This window comes from Cnephaeus nilssonii (assembly GCF_951640355.1).
Source record: "Cnephaeus nilssonii genome assembly, chromosome: 24".
Taxonomy (NCBI): domain Eukaryota; kingdom Metazoa; phylum Chordata; class Mammalia; order Chiroptera; family Vespertilionidae; genus Cnephaeus; species Cnephaeus nilssonii.
Window position 1 is genome coordinate 6,259,691 of NC_137095.1, and position 27,045 is coordinate 6,286,735.

General features: G+C 45.7%; 1 protein-coding gene across 1 annotated transcript in view; it reads right to left on the reverse strand.

The window, feature by feature from the left end:
- Positions 1-27,045, reverse strand: part of IQGAP1 (IQ motif containing GTPase activating protein 1) — a 109,615-nt gene that overhangs the window by 39,042 nt on the left and 43,528 nt on the right. The window contains exons 5-14 of the mRNA XM_079764044.1: positions 22,510-22,586; positions 13,211-13,278; positions 11,380-11,493; positions 10,179-10,357; positions 8,717-8,801; positions 5,748-5,911; positions 4,201-4,285; positions 2,905-3,068; positions 2,165-2,325; positions 931-1,055 (exon numbers count right to left, since the gene is read on the reverse strand). Coding sequence (XP_079620170.1) covers positions 931-1,055; positions 2,165-2,325; positions 2,905-3,068; positions 4,201-4,285; positions 5,748-5,911; positions 8,717-8,801; positions 10,179-10,357; positions 11,380-11,493; positions 13,211-13,278; positions 22,510-22,586 — 1,222 coding nt within the window. The remainder of the gene's footprint in view (positions 1-930; positions 1,056-2,164; positions 2,326-2,904; positions 3,069-4,200; positions 4,286-5,747; positions 5,912-8,716; positions 8,802-10,178; positions 10,358-11,379; positions 11,494-13,210; positions 13,279-22,509; positions 22,587-27,045) is intronic.

A 27,045-nucleotide genomic window follows, 5' to 3' on the forward strand; every position in this document is an offset into this window, starting at 1 on the left:
ATCCTTTCTAATAAAGCTAGAGTTGTAAGTATAACACTTCCCTGAGTCCTGAGAGTCAATCTAGGATATTACTGAACCTGAGTGAGGGGAGGAAACACCTGAATTTATAGCAAGTTGTTCAGAAATGTGTTGTGACCTGAGAGGCCCAGAACCCACAGCTGATGCCTGAAGTGGCAGGACTGTGCCCTCAGCCCATCAACCCGACCCGACTCCAGGAAGCTAGTGTCAGAGCTACTTGTTATAAGAGCACTTAAAAATGAAAAATCATGTTCAATTCATCTCCTGAAAAATTTATATATATATATATATATATATATATATGTGTGTGTGTGTGTATGTATATATATATATATATATATACATACACACACACACACATATACACACACACACACACATATATATATACACACACATATATACACACACACACATATGTGTGTATATATATATATATATACACACATACACACACACACACATATATATATATACATATATATATATATATATATATATATATATATATATATATATATTATTTCAGAGAGGAAGGAAGAGGGAAAGAGAGAGAGAAACATTAATGATGAGAGAGAATCATTGATCGGCACGTCTCCTACTGGGGATTAAGCCCACAACCCGGGCATGTGCCCTTGACCAGAATCGAACCAAAGACCCTTCAGTCTACAGGCCGACGCTCTACCCACTGAGCCAAACCAGCCAGGACCATCTCCTGAATTAGTTATGACCTACATACCTGATTATAGCAGTTGCCTGGTGTTTTGAAAATAATATCCAACCTTAGCTTTTGAGTTACACATCTATTTCAATTTTCTAACCCCCCCCCCCAGGAGTCATGGTTAGAACCGGCTCATGGCATCACGCCGCCTGGCACCGTGGCACATGGGGGGATGGGACCGGGTTACTCACTCTCGTGCTCCTCCTGCACCACCAGATTCACGTGGTCCACGCAAGCCTGGATGTCGTTCCACGTAATAAACTCGTTCTTCTCTGCATGTGCCTGGTCTTTCAGCTTCATCAGCTCGTCGAGATACCTGCCCCATCCCCCAATAACAAAGACAATGAAGTGCCACAGAATAAAAGGGACCTTCAAGTACCACTTGTGGGTGACAGGAATGAGAAGACATGGGGGGGGGGGGGGGTGGCGGGGAGGACGGCAAGGGCGAGGGAGGGAACAGTGGGCAAAGTATCCAAGAACACAGACAGTTAAGGTACCCAACAGTTTTGATATAGTTTAGAGGCCAGCTCCGGGACTGAGTGACCTCACAGAAAATGTGAAAATGTAAGGATAGCACCTATTCTTAACAGCCTCTCAATTCCAAGGAAGACCAACTCTAGAATCAGAGAGAGGCAGCAGCTCCAAGATAAGGAACTAAGGCCACCCACCAGCTAGGAAATGCAGGAGGAATGATGTATCAACAAGTCCTCATTCAGCAGCTCTTGCTGAAGCACCGATTTAGGCAAGGATTATCAAGGGTCAAGCTATTAAGTCAAAGGTTAATTTGCGCACGTTCATGGTGCAAAAGGTGCAAAGAGATTACGATCTGGTGAGAGAGAAACACAGATATCTGTTGGAGGGATGAGCTCTCCCCTACAGACCAGTCTTAGTATTGTTAATGGCAGGACAGTACATTTCACAGGAGTCTTGATATGAGAAAATGAGAAACACACACATTACCAAAAATGTTCAACTAAATCTCGACAGGCCTTTAGACATAATTTCCAGTTTTCAGGAATAAGACAAGTATTCCGAAGCAACCAGAACCAGAAGATGGGGCATTTTATAGGCCAACCGGCCCCATCTCTCTGACAAATCAGTGTCGTGAAGAAAGGGACAATTCTGGGCTAAAAGACACCGAAGGGACACACAGACAGAGGTAACACATGGTCCCGGACCGGATCCTGGTTTGAACAAACCAGCTGAAGAGTCTTGGAACAAGTGAGGAAGTATGAAGGTGGACTCGATTCAGAGGATGTTCCAGAATATTACGGCTTTCGTCAGGGTATATGATAAAGTATAAAATGAATAGAAATAGAAAAAAAAAAAAAGACGATCACAGAGCCCGTGAAGAAAACCAGAGCTGACGGCTGACCCACAACGGAGGTTCCAGCAGTCGGAGGATCCAGTCCACTCGGCACCCACCTCTGACAGTTCTCCTCTTCGATGTTGGTCAGGCCCGTCACGGAACTGCTCAGCTGCTTCCACACCGTGTTCATGTCCCCCGACTCCAGCGCCCTGTTGATGAGGGCCACGGATGACAGCATCTCCACGGCCACGGAGAGCTCGGGGTGGGTGAGGCTATGCTGCAGAGAGAGCGAGAGGGGGACAGAGTGAGAGACGCGAAGGAGTACCAAGGCGTCTAAGTTTCTGGTTAAAAAACTTAGTGTCCTGCCCTAACCGGTTTGGCTCAGTGGATAGAGCATCGGCCTGTGGACTGAAGGGTCCCAGGTTCGATTCCGGTCAAGGGCATGTACCTTGGTTGCGGGCACATCCCCAGTAGGGAGTGTGCAGGAGGCAGCTGATCGATTGATGTTTCTAGCTATCCCTCTCCCTTCCTCTCTGTAAAAAATCAATAAAATATATATTTTTTAAAAAATTGGTGTCCCTAACTGCACCACGACATGGGTATTCAATTCCCTCCCACTGCTTTCTGTGTTTTTTTATTGTTTTCAGAGAGGAAGGGAGAGGGAGAGAGAGCTAGAAACATCAATGATGAGAATCACTGATCAGCTGCCTCCTGCACGCCCCCTACTGGGGATCAAGCCTGCAACTCAGGCATGCGCTCTGACTGGGAATCGAACCGTGATCTCCTGGCTCATAGGTTGATGCTCAACCACTGAGCCACACCGGCCGGGCCCTCCCGTTGCATTTTGCTCACTTACCTCAGGACTCTGTTGCTGCAGCGTAGCCAGCTCCTTCTGATAAAGATCGGCAGCAAAGGGATACACCTGGGGCAGCTGGGCTTCGGGGTTCATCAGTTCCAGAACAGTCTTCTCGGCCACGCCCTTCTGGATGGCAGCGTTGATGGCTGCCACGGCTGCCAGCCCTGGCAGAGAACGGGGTCAGAGACACGGCTGGCGGAGGGAGCCCCCGGGGGAAGGCGACGCCAGCTGTCACGGTTGGAAGTTCCGCTCCGCGGGTGACCTGCTGGCCACGTCACCCGAAGTGGAACTCCCATCTTAGAGAGCAGTCTCCTTGGCAGGGGGCGAACTGTATCGCAACAAAGCCAGTTAAAAAAAAGCAGCCTCCTCGTCTAGGCCCTCTTTCTGCTCCAGATCACCCGCAGCCACCACTCCTCTCCCTGAAACCTCCTCCTTCCGCTGCGGCCGCCCGCAAGGCACCAGCTTCTTCAGCTGCCGCTCAACGCTCTCCACCGTCTTCCCAGGCCTTGACCTTACGCCACCCAGCACCAAACACCTCCAGAAACCTGATCCCAAGCGCTGCCCTTCCATACACCTCTCACCTCCGGTCCCTCTGCTCACACCTCCCTCCCCCTGTTGCCCCACGTTAGCACATTTCGGACCCAGTAGTTTCATTGCTAGCTTTACCCAGTGGCCAGGTAAGTGTGTCTATTGAGCGAGTACAAAAAGCGTTTTTACATACACGTTCAAGGCACGCTTTCAAATTAAATACCCGTTGCATTTTGAAGTTACTTATTACATGTTCTTACAAGCGAATATCTTTTTAAAGTATGATGCTTTGTAAAACACTGTGTAATAGCCGAAACCCGTTTGGCTCAGTGGATAGAGCGTCGGCCTGCGGACTGAAAGGTCCCGGGTTCGATTCCGGTCAAGGGCATGTACCTTGGTTGCGGGCACATCCCCAGTGGGGGCTGTGCAAGAGGCAGCTGATCAATGTTTCTAACTCTATATCCCTCTCTCTTTCTCTCTGTAAAAAATCAATAAAATATATATTTAAAATAAAAATTAAAAAAAAACAACACTGTGTAATAGGAACACACGAGAATTCTCGTGATCTTTCTGCAATGTGTTAGGAACAGCCTTCTCCTCTTGCATCCTCCAAATCTCGCCCATCGATCCCCGACTCTCGCCTGCTGCAGGCGTTTCCCTGACCGGCCGCGGTGCTTTCTCGCTCAGAAGGGTGACCTCAGACCCCCGATGCCATGAAGCCACTTCCCTCCCCGCCTCGGGAGCCCAGGAGCCCGGCCGGGGGCTTACTTCGCTGGTACTGCTGGGCGGCAGTGTTGGCGGCATCCACGGCGGCCTGGAGCTCCTCCTTCTGCAGCGCATCCGCCTGACCGCCCTGAGGACAGCAAAGGACCTTCATGTCAACAGGACCCCGCCTCTGCCAACCGCCACGCTCCCCTCCTGCCGCAGCGGTCATGGGGACAGAGAGCCACGGGGGCAAGTGGCAGCCCTGGCCATGCCAGGGCGGGTGGGGGGGGGGGGTGGGGGGGGTGACTTTCTGGATACCCGTCCATTGAAAGAAATATTTTGTGAGAAGCGTCAAACGTCCTGAGATAAACGTTTACAGAATCACTAGCACGTGTATGCCACTGACTCTGGCCAATACGCGCTGCGAGTTTGTAAAATGTACGCTTGCCCTTTGTGGGACAAAAGAGAAAACCCCTCTTATTGTTCTGAAACCTGCCCCCTGGCCCCCCCAGAACAGTCACACAGTCTGCTGGACAGTGAGCATCTCCCCAGAGGACACACTGAGGAGCAGTTTTTTTTAACCTTTTGCACTCGGATGTCGAGATGAAAATGACTCTTTGAATGTATCAATAATTTGAAATGTAAAAAAATCCAAATAAATAAGTTTGTATGAAAAGAAACTCCAGTTTTTTATTGTACTGCCGCGCTTTGTAAAATCTGGGGTATTTAAAAAATTAAATCCCGAGTAGAATAAAGGAATCGAGAAAAAAAGCAAGCGAGTGCAAAGGGTTAAAGCAGAAATTCCTGAAGTGAGAGTGTAAAAAAACTCCAGTTTTCCCGACGGCTCTGGTGGGGGATGCAGGCGAAGGCTTCGGGTGAAGGGGTGGTTCGACTGGGAAGGTGGGCATTACCTATTTTCAGGGGATTTCCAACTCTAAAACCAAGCACAGCTGAAGACCATGTGTACTTTACCTGAGGACATTTTATTTGTGGATTTATTTTTTTAAAAAACAGCTCTTTCTTTTTAAAATATATTTTTATTGATTTCAGAGAGGAAGGGAGAGGGAGAGACAGAAACATCAATGATGAGAGAGAATCATGGATCGGCTGCCTCCTGCACGCCCCTTGGCCAGAACAGAACCCAGGACCCTTCAGTCCACAGGCCCACGCTCTATCCACTGAGCCAAACCAGCTAGGGCTGCCTGAGGACATTTTAAGAATCTAATTTAACCCTAGCTGGTGTGGCTCAGTGGATAGAGCGTGGGCCTGTGGAACCGAAGGATCCCGGGTTGGATGCCTTGGTTGCAGGCTCCTCTCCGAACCGGGCCCTGGTCGGGGCTCATGCAGGAGGCAGCCAGTCGATGTGTCTCTCTCACATGGATGTTTCTCTCCGTCTTTCCCTCTCTCTTCCACTCTCTCTAAAAATCAATGGAAAAATATCCTCGGTGGGGATTAAAAAAAACAACGGAAAATAAGTAAACATAAAAACCTAATTTATATGCAGGAGGAAAAGTCACGCTAGGAAAAGATGGCTCGGAAGTGTCTTTCACCCGACAGCACGGGGTCAGGCTGGTGCACCAACCCCGCAGGCGGGACCCGGGTCCTCTCACCTGTCTCTTCTGCTGCCTGTCACTCAGGAGCTGCTTGAGGTACCACTCGCTGTTCTGCTGCTGCAGCCCACGGAGGCCCAGCGCCGGGGACTGCAGAACCCGGAACAGGGCCAGGGCGCCTCCCTGATCCAAAGCCAGGTCCACGTTCGCTAACGCGGAAAACGCTGCGGAGGAAGAAGGCAGGCGCTTTGAGAAAACACTGTGTTCACATGAACAGCCCAGGATAGTTTTCCTTCCCCCAAACCAACCCCTCCACTCAGATTAGGGAACGGAATCGGGCCGGCTTTGTTCTGGGCCGTCACAGCCGCCTAAGATCTGGGGACTGGAAAGAACCTTGAAGCCATCCAGCTCCCGGGGGCTCCTGCCAGGCTGCCCATCAGGGGTAACAGATTCCTGGAGCGCACGCCGCGGGCCTACTTAAAAGCTTCCAGATGCAGACAGCCTGGCACCGCTGTGGGATCAAAGTCAGGGGCACCAATCGACACGAATACAGGCCCAAGTTCCCTCAGAAATGCCAAGTGGTTGTCTAGAGCAAACTACTAAACAGGAGAAGGTCTCCCACAGAAAGGGCCACATCTTTGGGCAATTTTGTTTCAAATGTATTGTCAGGGAGAACGAAGAGGGTGGAGGAGGGTCAAGGATCTGGTGACAGAAGGAGATCAGACTTCGGGTAGTGAGCACACAATCGAGTATGCAGATGCCCTAGGATCAAGTTGTACCCCTGAAACTTACAGAACGTTATTAAAATTGTTACCCCAAAAATTTAATTATGAAATTTGAAAATTGGCCCGGCCTGAGTGGCTCAGTGGTTGAGTGTCAACCTATGAACCAGGAAGTCACGGTTAGATTCCTGGTCAGGGCACATGCCCGGGTTGCAAGTTGGATCCCCAGTAGGGGGCGTGCAGGAGGCAGCCAATCAATGATTTTCATCATTGATGTTTCTCTCTCTCTCCCCCTCTCCCTTCCTCTCTGAAATCAATAAAAAAATATATTTAAAAAATACTGTGTGGTTTAATCTGTCTGTGCTGTGAGAAATTTGAAAGGCGTGTATATTGCCCTAGCTGGTTTTGCTCAGTGGATAGAGCATCCGCCTGCGGACTGAAGGGTCCTAGGTTCGATTCCAGTCAAGGGCACATGCCTGGGTTGCGGGCTTAATCCCCCATGGGGGGCGTGCAGGAGGCAGCCAATCAATGACACTTCCTCATCATTGATGTTTCTACCTCTCTCTTCCTCTCTGAAATCAATAAAAATATATATATATTTTTAAAAAGGCATGTATATTGTGAGCTGGAATAGGTACTAAGGTCAGAATTAAATTGGATCTTGAATGGCACATACAATTCGGATTAGAAAAGAGATAAGATATAAAGGCCTTAAGTAGAGAGATTACATGATTTTTTTTAAAAAGCAATAATAATACTAATATTGGGTACTTACTAAGTACCAGGCAGTTTACATACATTATCTCATCATCTGCATGATTCTATGCTCCAGTTGTCCAATGCCACACCGCTGTTAGGAGGACAAGAGACCAAACCCTAGGTCTGTCCAACTCCAGAGCCAGATGCTTTTTTTAAAAAAATATATTTTATTGATTTTTACAGAGAGGAAGGGAGAGGGATAGAGAGTTAGAAACATCGATCAGCTGCCTCCTGCACACCCCCCACTGGGGATGTGCCTGCAACCAAGGTACATGCCCTTGACCGGAATCGAACCTGGGACCCTTCAGTCCGCAGGCCGACGCTCTATCCACTGAGCCAAACCGGTTTCGGCAGAGCCAGATTCTTAATGTGTCATGAAATGAATAGAATCAACATAGGAGACGACTGGGTAAATGGGTCTCTATGGAGTTGTACACTAAGGCTCTGCATTTGGTCTGGCAAGTCATAAGGAACCAATGCAGGCTCTTCAGCAGAAGAGAAACAAAAATGAAAATAACACTTCCAAGAAATTAATTTTTTCAAAAGAAAGAAATTAAATTTCTCAAAAGTGTGCAACACATATGCAAATATCAATAGTACAATCTCATTTGTGTTCAAATATATGTTTTGAAAGGGATGTGCATAAAAAATCAATAGTGGTTATTTCTAGGTGATAGGGGTCTGGTTTTTTGTTTATTGTTTACCTCTAGATAACTTGTACTAGTCTTTAAAAGAAAAACAAAGCTATTACTGTACATTATTGTAAAAATAAAAAGAATAAAACTGCTCTTCAGGGTTTTTACATGTATAACACAGGGTGAAAGAGTGAAACAAGCCAAAATGATCAGTCTAGATCCGTGGTTCCCACCCTCTCTTTGGCCACGCCCCACCTAAGCATCTCTAACATCCTGATGCCCCCTGTGACCTAGAATTCTCATTATTCAAAAAGTGAACTCTTATTCACGTGGAGGAAGCCTCAAAGGCTATGAACTTGGTCTAAACAAGATTCCAAAGAACATGGCATCCATGAGAGAGAAAAATAAAAGAACGGAAGGACAGTTGAAGGACTGAGGAAGAAATCGCTAAGAAATTGTTTAAAAATAATAACATGAAGTGATATGAAAAAATAGCAAATAAAGTTTCAAAACATATAACAGAACTGAAATGTATAACTATGTCACAATATACGTATATTTATATACTGTATATGAGGCCCCTAGAACCATAAGAAATGCAAAAAATTCCCGGTTAGTAACTCATTCTCGAATTGTCCCCCTTAAACATCAAACTGCCTCCCTGTGGGGCGTGTGCCCACGTTGGGGACCACTGGTCTAGAAGCTACAGCAATGAGAGCGGGTGGGGTGGGGACCCGCCCGAGGACAGCGGCAGCGAACAGAACACACGAATACAAAACACAGTCATAAGCAGCAGTTCCTAAACAAGCCCACTAGCGCCTACAGTAAATAAACTGAGTCATGCGTCCAGAACAGATCAACACTCACACTCCTCTGCTGTCCCCTCAGGTGCCTGGCTCAGGGTCACACTTACTGTTGACTTTGTTTACGTTGCCTTGGATTTCAGCTTGCGTGAGCAGCTCCTCATAAACGTCCCTCTCTCTCTCCGAGTTTTCCGTCTGAAAACGAGTTAAAAGGGTCATTAGATTAGCTCAGCTCCCTGAGGAGACCACGGAGAGACACTGAACTCCTCCCCCACCGGAACAGAACCAAGAGCAAGGAAAGGAGGTGACTTAAAATCTGTAGTAAAGCCCTAGCCGGTGTGGCTCAGTGGATAGAGCGTCAGCCTGCAAACCGAAGGGTCCTGGGTTCGAATCTGACCAAGGGCACGCACCTCAGTTGCAGGCTCCTCCCCGGCCCAGGCCCTGGTCGGGGCTTGTGCAGAAGGCAACCAATTGATGTGTTGCTCTCACATCCATGTTTCACTCTGTCTCTCCCTCTCTCTCCCACTCTCCCTAAAATCAACGGAGCCCTAGCTGGTCTGGTTTGGTGGTTCCGCCTATGGACTGAGGGTCCCAGGCTCGATTCCCTGGTCAAGGGCACGTGCCCAGGTTGTGGGCTCAATCCCCCAATCAATGATTCTCTCTCATCACTGATATTTCTCTCTCTCTTTCCCTTTCACTTCCTCTCTGAAATCAATAAAAATGTATTTAAAAAAATAATAAATAAATCTATAATAATAAAAGCATAATATGCTAATTAGACCAGACAGTCGAACGACCTTCCCGACATCCTGTTGGATGACCTTCTGGATGAAGCTGGGGCTGCGAGGGCCGAGGCAAGCCGCTGCAGCTGTGAGGGCTGAGCCCCTTGCACGAATTTCATGCATCGGGCCTCTAGTAAATAAATAAAAACCAATGGAAAAAATATCCCTGGGTGAGGATTTTTAAAAAAATAGAATAAATTCCGTAGTAGAGAACCAAGTGGATTGCTATAGGACTATAATTAAAGCATAAAAAGCAGGTCCACTTAAGGACAAGTCCTAGGTTCTCCCAGCGCCGGGCAGGCGAGAGAAGGAAGCTCCGGCGAACCTGTCCTGCCCACTCGTGAGCACACGGCCCTGCCTCAGACTGAGCAGAACGGGCCCATCCAGGGACCAGCTCTCAGACCCTCTCATTGGTTTGCACAAAATTCAAGAAGAAAGTAGAAGTCAAAGTGGAATCTAAGGCCAAAAGACTACATCCTGTGTAAATCCATTTCATTTATATGAATTTCCGGGGCGCGGCGGGGGGGGGGGGGGAGGGGGGGAATCTATAGTGATAAAAAACAGATTGGTAGGTGACTGGGGTCGGGGTGAGGCGTGGGGGACAGACTTTTATTGTGGGGGCCCTGGGATGTTTTGGGTGATGGTTCCCCACATATATGTGTCAACACCGTATGCTTAAAATGAGTGCATTTCACTATCCTGTACATTACACCTCAATAAAACGGATTTTTAAAATCAAACGAGGAAAGAACATAAATCAGTTAGAAAGAAGAGATGTTCCATTTTTTACCCTGTTTCTGGCATTTGTCATTTTGTCGTGCTTGGCCTGGTAGAGGACGTCCTGGTAGGTGGAAGCCAAGGACTCTTCCAGATTGACAAGCATGGCGTTGGGGTTTTTCAAAGCTGTGAATGTGTCAGCTGGGATTCTACGGTCCACGGCTTCGTTAATAGCGATAACGGCAGCATGTACTGAAAATAAATTAAAAATGCAGAGCACCGAGTGATTCAGAGTATAGGATACATGTTACACCTACAAAACCACCCTGCAACACAACAGGACAGAGGGGGCTTGTTTTCATGGAGAAATAACACCTGGGGTTGGAGGAGTGGCTCCCCGAGTCCTGTAAGCCCGGTCCCTTCCTCAGGGTACATGAAGCCCACGTTCTGAGCCACACCTGGGAAGCTGAATTTGGAAACTCACAGGGAAATATCCACAAGGGAACCTTGCAAGGAGGATGTGTTAGGGAAATGATCACCCTTCACCATCATGTAAATCCTATAAAAAAATAAGCACCTCCAAGAGGCACTGAAATGTGGACCTCACTGTCTGAGTGTTTGTATTATCCAAATCAATCACTTATTTCCAAACAATAGCATAAAAGACTATAGAAGTGTTGAAAACTAGATCTACTCGCCCTAGCCCGTTAGGCTCAGTGGACAGAGTGTTGGCCTGTGGACTGAAAGGTCCCAAGTTTGATTCTAGTCAAGGGCACATGTCCGGGTTGTAGGCTCGATCCCCGGTATGGGACATGCAGGAGGCAGCTGATCAAGGGTTCTCTCTCATCATTGATGTTTCTATCTCCCTCTCCTCTCCCTTCCTCTCTAAAATCAATAAATACATATTTTTAAAAAAATAACAGAAAAACAACAACCACCTAGATTTACTGACCTAAGCTTGCTAGCGAAACTCCTAATGCAGTGGTCGGCAAACTCATTAGTCAACAGAGCCAAATATCAACAGTACAACGATTGAAATTTCTTTTGAGAGCCTCATTTTTTAAACTTAAACTTCCTCTAACGCCACTTCTTCAACATAGACTCGCCCGGGCCGTGGTATTTTGTGGAAGAGCCACACTCAAGGGGCCAAAGAGCCGCATGTGGCTCACGAGCCGAGGTTTGCCGACCACTGTCCTAATGTCCAAGATCATCATGATCGTATCCATCACCGAAAGTGGTGGCAACAATCCCATTGAATCCCATTTCTCTCTTACATGCAGCTTCATCCACGGAGAGTTCGTTGGCCAGGATGCCCCCGATCTTGCTGAAGGCAGGCATCTGGATCCCGTACTTCTCCAGCTCAATCTTCATGTTGTTGATTTCTTCTTCTGCAGGAGAGAAGCGAGACCCAGGCAGACAAGTTAAGCGCCTTTCCAAAACTCAGAGAAGGAAAGAGATTCTTCAACTACAAAAACTGGATTAAGATAGACTCTACCCCTCAGGGTTGTTAAAAGGATTAATGAGACAGCATGCAGAGGCATTAAACACACTCCCTGGTACACATAACATGCGCTCAGTAGGAGTAAACTATTACTATTATCAAGAGCATTAAAAATTAACTACGGCATGAGAATGGCCCTGCCGAAAACAGCTTTTCCAAACCGCTACTTATGGCATTTCCCACCATGAACCTGTGAGTGGAGCGGCATCAAAGGAAACGCCACGAGAAGGGAATTAGTTCCCAGCCGGTCGGTATCTCCACTTTTACAATCAAAATCACTAGTGACTTCTAAAGAATTTCGTTTCTACGGCAGGAAGCCCCGTGATAAAGAAAACAACATGGAAGGTCAGGCCCCTGCCCCAGGTCTGGTGAACGACTTCTCTGGGAGGAAAAATAGCAGATAGAAGTTTTGTTGCCATTTTTTTATATTCCCAGGCGTATAAAAGAATCCCCAGTTTGAAAAATTTGAATCTAGCCCTAACCGGTTTGGCTCAGTGGATAGAGCATCGGCCTGTGGACTCAAAGGTCCCAGGTTCGATTCCGGTCAAGGGCATGTGCCTTGGTTGCGGGCACATCCCCAGTGGCGGGGGGGTGCAGGAGGCGGCTGATAGATGTTTCTCTCTCATCGATGTTTCTAACTCTCTATCCCTCTCCCTTCCTCTCTGTAAAAAAATCAATAAAAATATATTTTTAAAAAAGAAAGATTTGAATCTATCCTACCCCTAACCACTATCACCACTGATCTTTTTCTCCCCGAGCCCCATCTCTTCAAGCATCTGACTACAGCAGATACTCAGAGTAAGCTAAATAAACTAAAATTATCCAAATAAGTACCAATTACAGAAGTGTCATCCCTGCTTCATCTCACTCCCCCACCCTAGCTCTGCCCCCAGGAGGTGCCTGTCGGAAGGAAAGGGTTGGAGGAGTGGCTCTTTTCACTTAAAGTTACGTATTAATACTACATATATATATATATATATATATATATATATATGCTAATATATGTCCCAAAATATATATGTAATACTACATATATATATGCTAATATATGTATGCTAATATATATATGTATGTATATATATATATGCGCTAATATTACCCCAACTTAGATATAAGAAATAAATAAATGAAAAAATAGAAGAAATAAATAAAAATAAATAAATCTATTTTCTTAGATATAAGAAAAAACAATAAATATATGTAATACTACATATATATGCTAATGTATGTATGCTAATATATGTGCTAATATATATGCTAATATATGTACGCTAATATATATATGTGTGTGTGTGTGTGTGTGTGTGTGTGTGTGTGTATATATATATATAAAAATATATATATATGCGCTAATATTATCCCCAACTTAGATATAAGAAAACCGAGACTCACTAATCATACCCAGGTCCTAACTGAGAGGAAAGAGCCTGAAATCCCAATTTTAGTGTTCTTTTCACCATCCCGAGGAGAATGCTATTTATACCGCTTTCATCTCTGATGCCAGAGTATTTTTAAAGCCCCGCGTCAGGAAGATTGGTTTTGTTGGCTCTCCAGGCTATTTGCACATAAATCGAGTATTTCCTGCTGGGTTTGCAACTCCTTACCGGTGAAGTCAACCTTTCCATACAGGTCCTGAATCTGAGGAGCCAGGCCAAGTTTGAACAGGTACAAACTAGAAAACACAAATATGCAAAGAGTCAGGCCTCCAGCCATACCTGCCCCTGCTGCTCCTAAAGGGGAAAATCCGCATAAAGAACACAAACATTCTGCCCTGGCCGGTGTGGCTCAGTGGATAGAGCGTCGGCCTGAAGACTGAGGGGTCCCAGATTTGAATCCGGTCAAGGGTACACGCCTGGGTTGTGGGCTCGATCCCCAGTAGAGGTTGTGCAGGAGGCAGCTGATCAATGATTCTCTCTCATCATTGATGTTTCTATCTATCTTTCCCTCTCCCTTCCTCTCTGAAATCAATAAAATATATATATTTATAAATAAATAAAAAGAACAGAAACATTCTGAACAGAGACTCCCAGGACACCACAATATTACCCATTACAGTTACCATACTTTACTTCAGAGCCTTTTTTTTTTAGTTTTACATAATAACATTGTCCTAAAAATTCACATAATGTAATGCAAAAGGCACTGAGCTGGGAATCAGTAGACACAAGTTCAAATCCAAGTTCCAGTAGGAATCCAGTATGTGATTAAATGTTAAAATAAATGTTAATGTAGCCGAAACCAGTTTGGCTCAGTGGATAGAGCGTCGGCCTGCGGACTGAAAGGTCCCAGGTTCGATTCCAGTCAAGGGTATGTGCCTTGGTTGTGGGCGCATCCCCAGTGGGGGGTGTGCAAGAGGCAGCTGATCGATGTTTCTAACTCTATCCTTCTCTCTTCCTCTCTGTAAAAAAAATCAATAAAATATAAAAATAAATAAATAAATAAATAAATAAATAAATGTTAATGTAATTAATGTAAGAGACGAATCTTCACTTTGGGTTACCTTCCTGTAATCAATGTTTGAAGTAACGAGACATTTTAGAGAAGTCTCATGAAAATGATTCCGATTAAAAAAACATATTTAAACTGAATTCTTATTACCAATGAAAAAGTGTCAGGTAATTTAAAAGTTTTAAATAGAGTACATATTATATATACTTTCCTCTTTAAATTAAAATCTACTAGACTCCCAGCTTCACGAAGGCAGGGACTATAAATAAAAGCCTTGTTCACCAATGTCTACTCAGAGCCTTGCATCTATACATATAAAAGCCTAAGCAACCAGCCAACCGCTCGTGCACCAGTGGGGTTCCTCAGCCTGGCCTTCGGGGATCAGGCCAAAACTGGCATTCGGACATCCCCCGAGGGGTCCCGGATTTGCAAGAGGGCACAGGCCAGGCCGAGGGACTCCACCGGTGCACAAATCCATGCATCGGGCCTCTAGTATATTAATAAATATCAATCAATATCTCAGAGGGGCTGGATGAATAAATAAACGCCTATAAGCCTGAGTTAAGTTAACTGCGTTATAAGGCCCCAGCACATCAGAATCAATAAATGAGAAGACATCAGAAGGACAGTTTATAGGGATGGACATGAACAAGACACTGACAATCCAGCAATAAGGGAGGACATAAAAAGTATCTAAGAGCCCAGCCGGAGGGGCTCAGTGGTTGAGCGTAGACCTATGAACCAGGAGGTCACACACCGGTTGTGGGCTGGATCCCCAGCAGGGGGTGTGCGAGAGGCAGCTGATCAATGATTCTCTTTCATTATTGGCTAGAGGCCCAGTGCATGAAATTAGTGCACGGGGGTGGGGTGGGGGGGGGGTGGCGGGAAGGGGTCCCTCAGCCCAGTCTGCATTCTCTTGCAATCCAGGGCCCTCAGGGGATGTCGGGCCTAAACCGGCAGTCAGAAATCCCTCTCGCAATCCGGGACACTTTTCATACAGGTGAAAGGCATCTTGCTGTTGTATGGGCAGCTACATTTTTTTGCCCTGGTTATAAAAAGTAGCACATAACATGATCCTTCTGAGGCAGTAGTACCATTTTCCCCATCTGATGGGTGGAAAAACTGAAGCAGAGAGAAGTTAAGTAATTGACTTTGTCACACAGTTATAAGTGTCAGAATCAGGGCTGACCACAAAATGTGCAAGCCAGAGTCCATGCATGTCATCGCTGCATCATCCTGTTTTCTCAGTGTTAGAGTAGCCTTGCCAGGTTTTAATTTTTAAATCTAAGAGACTGTTCCCAATATATAGGGTAGGGTCCCAAGGCCTGGCCATGATCAGGGCCATCTGTGGGGTGACCGGTGGGCGGGGCAATCCAGGCCCCCCCCCCCCCCCCCCCCCGCTGGCACCTACCTTGGCTGGCAGCCTGGCCCCGCCCCCCCCTCTGGCCCCGCTCCCCGCCACCGCCAACAGTCGCCTCCCTCTCAGGGGGCAGATGCTCAATGCAGGAGCTGCCCCCCGACCCCCCGACTTGGGGCAGCTCCTGCATTGAGCATCTTCCCCCTGGTCGTCAGTGCGCGTCATAGTGACTGGTTTTTCCATCAGTCGTTCTGCCTTTTGGTCGATTTGCATATTAGGGTTTTATTATATAGGATGTTTCTATCTCTCTCTCCCTCTACCTTCCTCTCTGAAATCAGTAAAAATATATACTTTTTAAAAAGTATCTTAAGAATATGAGCCTAACCAGTGATCACGGACAACAGGGGGATGGGGGCATGCGTGTGGGGGGGCTTGGGATGGGAATGGGGGGGGGTTGATGACAAATATGTGATACCTTAATCAATAAAGTAATTTTTTTTTAAAAGTATCTAAGAAACAAACCACAGAAACTCAATAAAATGGTGTGCAAATAATCTATAAGCCTCAGTATTATCTAAACACAAATATGTATAACACATATTACATTCACAGAACTGATCAGAACTTAAGTTGTATAAAAAAAAAGTATAATCTAAAAAAAACCCCACAAATGTTCTGAACACACATTCCAATTTATGCATCCACAGTAGCTAATAATTTTCTCAGGTCAGTACAAGTATAAATCATGTTATGATTAAGTGCTTTTCTTCAGAGTAAAATGCTCAAGATGGAACTATATAAGGTTCCTCTCTCAGAAGATTTTAAATCTATTAAATAAATTTCCCAAACCAGAAAAGCTACTAACTTCCTGTACATAGAAAATGTTCCTTTCTGTATTTTACCCACGTAATAGGTGCCACCTGAATTCTGAATTATTTTTCTCCAGGAATTTCTTCCTCTTATTCCTACTTTAAAGCAGGAAAGCGAATGTCACGTTCACAGCCTTAAGAAGCGTGTTAGCTTTCAATGTCCTCAGCGGTAAATTAAAGGTGCTACAACATCACCAGCTTGTAACAGTAGAGACGGGAAGGCCCGGGCACCATCTTTCTGTTATCTCGCTTTGAGTACTAGGAAAGTTTTAAGGAGATGCTCAGGCTAGGGATGCAATCGTCATGGCCACCGAGATCTTCTTGCCCCAAATCGAAAGTACTCAACCTCAAAGCTGGGACCTCACAAATGCTAACGGTCAACCTCACTTCCCAGGCTTTGTTCCCGCCCTCCCGTGCCCACTTTACACATAAGCTGCTAGGTACCCAGGCCCATCAGCCTGTAATGGAGCTCAGATTTCCTCTCCGTTTCTCTTTTCCTATTTAAGCGGTATGTTATAGCAATGGGGAGAAAGAAGCTGTGTTAGCCTATCTGGATTCCAGTTATCTTTGCTGACAGCAGAGTAACTTTGAAGTCACTATGCTAATCTCAAAGATGACTAATAGCCCTAGCTGGTTTGACTCAGTGGGTAGAGCATGCCAGGTTCAATTCCGGTCAAGGGCACATGCCCAGATTGCAGGCTCGATCCCTAGTAAGGGGCGTGCAGGAGGCAACCAATCAATGATTCTCGCTCATCGTTGATGTTTCTATCTCTCTCTCCCTCTCCCTTTCTTTCTAAAATTAATAAAAATATGCTTTTTAAAAAAGATTAATAAAGGCTCTGAAACACAAACACAGCAGCTGATTAGGAAGCAGAATCTAGTACAGGCCCACGATCCCGTATCTAAAATCTTTGGGCCAGATGTGAATTTAGGGCTTCTCAGATAGTGGAAAGGTTTTACAGTGTACACAGGATTATAAAACAACCCCAGCAAGCTTTGCGGCAGCCCTCTTAAACAAACACATTACTTCTCTGCCGAGAAACATCCATATAATCATACCAAGTACGTGAATTCTAAACAACCTCAACGAATTCTGATCAGATTTTGTTAACAAATGAGGTTGAACCAAAGTTTTAAACTTAGTTCTCAGGGCTTTTAGGTTTTTTTTAATTATTATTATTATTATTATTTTAAAATATATTTTATTGATTTTTACAGGGAGGAAAGGAGAGGGATAGAGAGCTAGAAACGTCGATGAGAGAGAAACATCGACCAGCTGCCTCCTGCACACCCCCTACTGGGGATGTGCCCGCAACCAAGGTATATGCCCCCGACCGGAATCGAACCTGGGACCTTTCAGTCCACAGGCCGACGCTCTATCCACTGAGCCAAACCGGTTTCGGCTAATTATTATTATTTAAGATAAAGATCTGTGGGTCTGTATGATCGCAAAATCAGTTCTTAGAAAGATAACAAATATAAATGGATTTGGAATGATGGAGAATGGGGGTCTTATCTGAGAGTAGAATGTAATCTACAAGAGAAATTTCTTTCAGGTGACTAAATACAGTGACTACTGCTGGAATAATGCCAGTCAAGACTTAGAGGCCGGGGAGGGAGGAAGGGAAAAACAGGGAGACGATGCTTGTCTGTTGCTGTTGACCCAAAAGGGGGCGGTGCCTTGTCCAGTGGCGTGCGGGGAAGAGCCTGCCTGGAACAAGGCTGTGTTTTATGGGAAAGAGGCTCCAAGCAGGTACACACACACTTCCGACATATTATCAAGTGTTGCCACCCACCCTCCAGGAAAATCACTCTTAAGGGAGGAAAGAGATCAGAAACCGCCAAGCAGAACACGGCCCTGTTTATACTTTCTCAGCACGGACTGCCTACGGAAGAGAAATGGCGAACAATAGCCGACTTCCTCCCTTTCTCAGTCGGACTCCGGGCTCCGTCATTAGAAAGGCACAGTTAACTCTTCGTCTCCATTTCGGAGAATCTGAGGACCCGGGACCCAGGTCGCACTGCCGGGACCAGTGGCTACAGAGCTGGCGGAGAGGAATTGGCCAGCGCGGCCTCTGAGCCTGCCCAGTTCAGGTCCCCTCTGGAGGCACAGCCTTCTCCAGGCTATTGACAGACAAACCTCTCGTAACACGAATTTAATCCAAAGGACGCATCTGGTTTTGACTCAGACACATACGTTTCAAATTGCTACAATATGAAAATGCCCCTAGATAGCACCCATTCCTAAACATTTCAGAGAATTCTCATGTTACCATTGTTTGTTCAACATTATGCTGTGTGCCCTGGAGGGGGTGGGGGGTAGGGAATGTAAGGCATGACCTCTGTCCCTAAGATGCTAATAATGTAACAGGGAGAAAAGAGTAAAATTATGGAAGAAATAACATATAACTAAAAAAACACACACACAAAAAAAACCCACGAAACTAATGAAACCAAGAAGCAAACTACAGGAGTTTAGTCGAAGGCATGAGCTGGAGAAATCATAAAATGTCACACAACAGTGGGAATGGAGCGAGGACTTGACCGGCTCAGCCAAGACAAACATGAAGTCATCTGATAAAGGGAAAGTACCACTTCCCTTGTACACTTATTTATAGGGCAGAGAGTCTCCCCCTGAGCTGAAGGAGGGGCAGGAACATTTGTTATCATGTATGATTTGGACAATATGCAAGGCATCTAAGTGCTACAGACACAAAGATAAGGAAAGAGTAAAGGATATAGTTCTTGCCCCCGAGGAGTCCACAAAAAAAAAACAAGTGACATGCCGAAACCGGTTTGGCTCAGTGGATAGAGCGTCGGCCTGCGGACTCAAGGGTCCCAGGTTTGATTCCGGTCAAGGGCATGTACCTTGGTTGCGGGCATGTCCCCAGTGGGGGGTGTGCAGGAGGCAGCTGATCGATGTTTCTCTCTCATCAATGTTTCTGGCTCTCTAGCCCTCTCTCTTCCTCTCTGTAAAAAATCAATAAAATATATTAAAAAAAAAAAAAAACACAAGTGACAGATAAGAACAAATAACCAGCCTACAATGTAACAAGCACTCTTCTTGAAGGAAGAGGTTTCTACAAAGTAATGCTAGAGGAGCACAAAGCAGGGAAGTAGCTAATTCTGCCTGAAAGATAACAAGTTAAAAAAAATGTATCAAAATATGTATCTGAGGTGTTAGGGGGAGAAAGGGCAGTTTGGCAAAGGAACCGGCACAGCACGTGGGGAAGGAAGACCAGCGCACGGCTGCAGAGGAGGGAATGGCTGCGGGGGAGCCTGGAACAGAGCCAGCCAGTATTCTATGGAGGGTCTGATACAAGCAGGGCTGTTCTGGAAAGATGGCTCTGGTGGCAGATGGGCCCGGAGGAAAGAGCCGACGGAGGGAACCTTCCAGAAAGGAGGCTAATGCCTTGGTCCACAGAAGAGAGTCCCTAGTCCTGAGGGATAGTCTTTCTTTTGTGGGTTTCACACTTTTGGGGGTTCTGGTGATAATCAACATCTGGCACATGTTTGATCTAGCTGAAGGCAACAGGCTTCTTATTATACAATATTATACATACATTCATGTAAATATAACTAACATGAAGCACACATACAGCATGCTACATAAAATGAGCAGCCCAAGCAAACTCTCACATACATGTCCCATCACCTTCTCCTGTAGTCCCACAGCCATCATGTACATGGGGACCACTCTGAAATACTATTATAAGCACCTACTCCCATCCCATCCTAAACCCGCCTCCATATAGATCGTCTCTTCCTTCTAATTTTGTACTTTGTTGATTCTAAGTCATCTTCCAAATTTACTATAAAATGGTGAAAAAAATTTTTGTTTCAGTTCCTATTTATTTGTGTTGGCACAAAATTTATTTAATGAACAAATGGCTTGGTGAGGACCTAAATAACTAAATAAATTATAAATTAACCATTTGATATTTTCTGGTATTATCTGAAGACTAGAGGCCCGGTGCATGAATTTGCATGTGGGTGGGGTCCCTCGGCCTGGCTGGTGATTGAGGCCTATCAGGGGGCCAGCAGGCTGGGGAGAGGGACCCCAGGAGGTTGGCTGGCCGGGTGGGGGGGAGGGGCCACAGGAGGTTGGCCAGCTGGGCCCCTCCCGCCCCCCGATCAGGGCAGACTGGGAATGGGGGGCCGGCCAAGGGGAGGTTGGCTGTGGGAGCACACTGACCACCAGGGAACAGCTCCTGTGTTGAACGTCTGCCCCCGGTGGTCAGTGCACATTACAGCGACTGGTTGAGCGGTCATTCCGGTCATTCAGTTGTAACGGTCGCTTAGGCTTTTATATATCAAATATAGATGTTGACAAAATTTGATTGTACTACTAAAGAGTATCAAGACATAGTTTATTTTGTAATTCAGCTTATCAGCATGAAACAAAATGATAAACAATGAAAGTTTTCAAATGTATATATTTTTTATAATTTTTAAGAGATTTTAATTAAAAAGGAACTGTATCCTGTGGGAAATGCAGAGTTCACAGAAACACTAGATCAATAATGAAAGATTATACTATGTTTTCACACCAGGATTATCATTTACTAGAGGCCCAATGCACAAAATTGTGCAAGAGTAGGCCTTCCTTCCCCCGGCTGCCGGCACCAGCTTCCCTCTGGCACCCGGGACCCGGGCTTCCCTCATAGCCCCAGCTTCGTCCGGAAGGTTGTCCGGAAGGATGTCCGGTCTAATTAGCATGTTATGCTTTTATTATTATAGATTATAGGAATCTATAATAATAGATTCCTTTCTCCCTGCGCCCTAGAAAAACACAGCTGTTTCTCACCATTTTGTTAAAATAATAGTATCCTATTCTACTTAAAAATTCTGAAGCTAATGCACAATCTTTTTCATTACACCATAGACAAAAAACTACATAGCCAATTCAGATGTTAATCCTAAACTGCTTTTTAAAATTGAGATGACTGACATACATTATTAGTTTCAGGTGTACAACATAATGATTTCATAGATATAATATTGAAATGATAGTTAACATCTGTCACCAAAAATAGTTATAAATTTTTTTACTTGTGATGAGAACTTTTAAGATTTACTTTCTTAGCCATTTTCAAATATACAACACGGTATTGTTAACTACTAGAGGCCCAGTGCACGAAATCTGTGCACTCGGGGAGGTCCCTCAGCCCAGCCTGTGCCCTCTCACAGTCCAGGACCCCTCGCTCCTTACTTACTGCCCGCCTGCTTGCTGCTCCTTACCGCTTGGCACGCTGTTCCTAGCGCTGCCGCGGAGGCAGGAGAGGCTCCTGCCACCACCGCTACACATGAGCCTGGCTTCTGGCTGAGTGGCGCTCCCCCTGTGAGAGTGCACTGACCACCAGGGGGCAGCTCCTGCATTGAGCGTCTGCCCCCTGGTGGTCGCTCCCTGGTGGTCAGTGCGTGTCACAGCGACCAGTTGTTCTGCCATTTGGTCAATTTACATATCAGCCTTTTATTATATAGAATAGCCACTACACTGTGAAGTATGGTAGCAACCATACTTGGGTAAAAATTGCTGTTTAGTATTTTAACCTTGCTGTTTTGGGTTTTGTACTCATTTAAAAGTTATTTTGATTTTCTGAACTTATGTATGCTATCCCAATACTCCATTGATGATGGTTTGAATGTCCCATTGATTGTGATCTCACTGGTCATCGAAGCACATTCCTGGGACCCAAGACAGATCAATGATCCTAAATTGCCTCAGTAGCTACAGATAGTAGCTACTCAGTGATCCCAGAATCTGGACAGCACAATTATTCTAAATTGTCCAGGTGGTCCCAGATAATGTGTTTCTGACGATTCAGTGATTCATAGATACTTTAGATAACTAACTTGCTCAGTTTCACTTCTGTAAAATCGTGAAACAGGTTCCTCATTCCAGACCCAAAGATGTAATCGATACTTTTGTGATATTCTGCCAATATAAGCCAGAAGTGGCAAGCTGTTCGGGGCTGCGAGATTTGGAGCTTTAGCCCCTCGTATGCCGCCGGCCTTTAATAAATGACTCCATAATTCGACTTTTGAGGCGTCCTTTGTAAGATGGGGGTTACACCACAACAACTGCACATTACATCGGCAGGCCTCAATTACTCTATAACTGGAAGTTTGTACCTTCACTCATTTCACCCATCCCTCAACCCCCACCTCTGGGAACCACTAATCTGTTCTCTGTGCACTGCTTATTTTACCAAGAAAACCCGGTTACCTGAGTGCATGGATACAATAGATACATCGTGGCATATTCTTTCGGTCGTAGATATCTGTAGTTTCGGGGTAAAAAATCTGAGGAGAAATAAAAGCAGTAGAGTAAGTATCCATCCATTGGATTTCTTTTGATCACTCACCAATCATCAATAATACGAATAAAACATCAGACAATTAACAAACATTGTGGCATTCAGCAAATAACTTCATTAGGGTGAAAAAACATTTAACCATAAGTAATGCAAGGAATAAAATGCTACAATACGGAACGAAAAACACTATTTCAAAAAGCCTTATTTGGTCAACCCACTGAATGACCCTGGGTATGTGAAAGTGACAGACTCAGTAATGGTCAAATCAAACCCAAGTTCGAGTCCAGTTTAAAACACTGGCTTTGCTTTGAGACAGCATGGAGGGACCTGGAGAGCATCATGCTAAGTGAAATAAGCCAGTCAGAGAAAGACAAGTATCACATGATCGCACTCATATGTGGAATCTAAGTAAAATAAACTGACGAACGGAGTGGATCCAGAGACATGGAAGCATGGAACAGAGTGTGGAATCTCGGAGGGAAGGCAGGGGAGGGTGGGTGACTGGGGGGTAAACCAAGGACCTTGTATGCATACATGTATGGCCCATGGCCATGGACAATGGGGAGGTGAGGGCCTGGGGTGGGGGGCGGGGTAGGCTGGAGGAGGCCGATGGGGAGGAAAGGTGGCATATGTAACGCTTTCAACAATAAAGGATTATTTAAAATAAATAAATAAAACACTGGCTTTGAAGGATTGTAATCTTCCCGGTTACTATCTGCCATGCCTAGACTGAGTAGGAATTCCACAGAACGTTTACGAAGTGCTTCCATCTGTACAAACCACTACATTTAGACACTGAAAAAAATGATAAAACATTACACTGTGCCATACTGCTTGGGGGAAGTGGGAAGATACTGAGATGAAGTAGCCAGAATAGAGGGTGTCCATGTGTGGGACTGTGGGTGATGGGTCGCTTTCCTTGGCAGCACTTAGCACAATCAATCAATCACTTGGGCTATCATCTGCTTGACTCCTCCACCAGCCTACAAGCCACATGAAGGCAGGGACCCGGTCTGGGCTGCTCACTGCTGGATCTTCCATGCCAAGCCCAGCGCCCAGGTCATGGAAGGAGCTCCATACTTGATGCATTTGTGAATGAGGTGGAATAGGAACAGAGGAGCTTTAGAGCGTGAATAGCCTGGAAGTTCAAAACCTATTCCCATGGTAATGAGGCACCACACAAGACTCAACCTGTAATTTGGTGGGGAAGGAATAACAGTGGATTGGAGAAGTGAAAGGCTGAATTATAAGGTGATTAGAAGAATTCTGACAAGGCAGTGGGAGATGCTACAGTACTAGGTATCTATTACAGCACTTAATACATTGTGTTCAATTCTCTGTTTTTTTCTTGTTGTTGTTTTTTAAATATATTTTTGTTGATTTCAGAGAGGAAGAGAGAGGGAGAGAGAGACAGAAACATCAATGATGAGAGAGATTCATTGATCAGCTGCCTGCTGAATGTCCCCCGCCGGGGATGGAGCCCGCAACCCAGGCATGTGCCCCCGACCAGAATCAAACCCGGGACCCTCCAGTCCGCAGGCCGATGCTCTATCCACTGAGCCAAATCGGCTAGGGCCAATTCTTTGTTTTGATGCTCGTCCCACAATCATCATTCCTCTCCACTGGAATGAACTGCCCGGCCCCCCACCCCAAGAAATGGGATGTATCAGAATGATCCTTTTTAAAAAATATATATATGTTTTATTGATTTTTTACAGAGAGGAAGGGAAAGGAATAGAGAGTTAGAAACATCGATGGGAGAGAAACTGATAGATCCTCCCTTCCCCCAACTGATGGACGGAGTATGAGGTAAACTGCACCTGCGGCCTAGACGTTCCTGAGCCCCTAACCAGGCACCTTATATGGACTGTACATTGAACCATCAATCCGCCCCTGCCAAATACACTAAGCCCCCGATTCCTAAGTACCTAAGTGCTAATCATGTGCCTTATATGAAACCACCAATCAGCGAGTGTCGAGTACCCTAAGCCCCATCCCGTCCCATTCCTCCCCTCAAAAGGCGTGTTCACCCCTGCACATGCGCTCTCTTCCTTTGGGAGGCAGCCCGGCAGGGGTCCTTCTCCTCTAATAAGGCCTATAGTCATGGTTTTCAGCCCTCTGTCTCATCTTTCAGAAACATGGATCAGCTGCCTCCTGCACACCCCCCACTGGGGATGTGCCCGCAACCAAGGTCCATGCCCTTGACCGGAATCGAACCTGGGACCCATCAGTCCGCAGGCCGATGCTCTATCCACTGAGCCACACCGGTTAGGGTCAGAATCATCCTTTTGGATAATTTTTCCAGCTCCACATGCTCACTTCCCAAGACTGAGCTATGTCCTCCCCCTGAAAGGTGAAAATCCCCGTCACAGTGAGCAATCTCCCCGAAAACGGCAGAGAATCCATTTCAGAAACAGGAAAAGAAGGCGGGGCAGGTGGGATGGAATCAGATTATGAGGCCCTGGAGAGTCAGGCACGTCTGAACCTGATACGCAGGCCACAGAGAAGTCCTCACTTTGGAGCCAGGGAGTGAAAGCAGAGCCTCGGAGCCCCGGGAAGATCTGACTGGAGACAAGACACAGGAGGCAGAGAACGGTGAGGAGATGCAAGCGAAGGAGGCCGCTGGCAGGCTGTGTCAGCAGATAAAAGAGGCACTTCAAATAAAGGAGGGAGGGCCCTGACCGGTTTGGCTCAGTGGATAGAGCGTCGGCCTGTGGACCGAAGGGTCCCAGGTTCGATTCCGGTCAAGGGCATGCACCTTGGTTGCGGGCACATCCCCAGTAGGGGGTGTGTAGGAGGCAGCTGATCGATGTTTCTAACTCTCTATCCCTCTCCCTTCCTCTCTGTAAAAAAAAGCAATAAAATATATTTTAAAAAATAAATAAAGGAGGGAGGCTGGGGGAGTAACTGCATTTAGGAGGCCAAGGGAAGGCCAAGGTTTGGAGCCTGGGTAACGGGGAAAATGATAACAAGGTTCCATTCATTACAGAGGAGGGGATGTTCACGTGCCAGAAAAGGTAGGTTTAGCTTCAGACGTGAGAAATTTTAGGTGCTAGAAAGCTATCCGAGGAGAAATGTCCACTTGAAGATACTGTGTTCATCTTACAGCAAAGAGTCTTCAAAATAACTGAAACCGCCCTGCTGGCGTGGCTCAGGGGTAGAGCGTCGACCTATGAACCAGGAGGTCACGGTTCGATTCCTGGTCAGGACGGATGCCTGGGTTTCGGGCCCGATCCCCAGCATGGGACATGCAGGAGGCAGCCGATCCATGATTCTCTCGCATCATTGATGTTTCTACCTCCTCTCTCTACCTCTCCCTTCTTCTCTGAAATCAATACAAGAATATTTTTTAAATAATAAAAATGACTGAAACCATGAGAATGAGAGAATGTAGCTAAAATAAGGATTGCATCTTAAGGAATGCCCACTAGTAGGATATGGAAGATAGAATAGTTGAAGAAAACAGAGGACTAGTTGGGCAGATTAAAAACAATTTTAAAAAAATCAAACTCAAAATTACAAAAATATTTCAAGGAGGAGGTGGCCAATAGTACCAATTATAATAAACAGTCAAAAAGGATAAGGACCGCCCTAACTGGTTTGGCTCAGTGGATAGAGCGTCGGCCTGCGGACTCAAGGGTCCCAGGTTCGATTCCAGTCAAGGGCATGTATCATGGTTGCGGGCACATCCCCAGTAGAGGGTGTGCAGGAGGCAGCTGATTGATGTTTCTCTCTCATCAATGTTTCTAACTCTCTCTCCCTCTCCCTTCCTCTCTGTAAAAAATCAATAAAATATATTTTTTTTAAAAAGGATAAGAACCAAAATATTATCACAGTAAGTTTCTATAATTAACCTGTGTGTACCATATAAAGAGATCAGGAAAGACATCCCAATAAATACTAAATATGTACTGTTGATTATATATCATATGTTATACCACGGCCAACAATACATTTTCAGGCTGAGTGTCTTTAGTCTACATTACTCAGAAGTGTTCTGGACCTAAATCGTGAAGGGTGGACATTTCAAAACGGACAGCCAGGAAAACCCTTCTGTCCCTGAAAGCCCTGGCGTTTCCATGTTTGCTGTAACTGTGGTCCAGGACAACGCACTATTGTTAGTAAACAAAAAGAGGTAATAAAAGTCAATCATGAAAAAAGCATTTTAGCCCGGCCAGCATGGCTCAGTGGGTAGAGCGTCAGCCTGCCGACCAAAGGGTCTTGGGTTCAATTCCGGTCAAGGGCACGTACCTCGGTTGCAGGCTCCTCCCAGGCCTGGGCTCTGGTCGGGGCTCGTGCAGGAGGCAACCAATGGATGTGTTTCTCTCACATCGGTGTTTCTCTCTGTCTTTCCCTCTCTCTTCCACTCTCCCTAAAAATCAATGGAGGAATATCCTCGAGAGAAGATTAACCGAAAAACAAAAAACAACAACAAAAAAGCATTT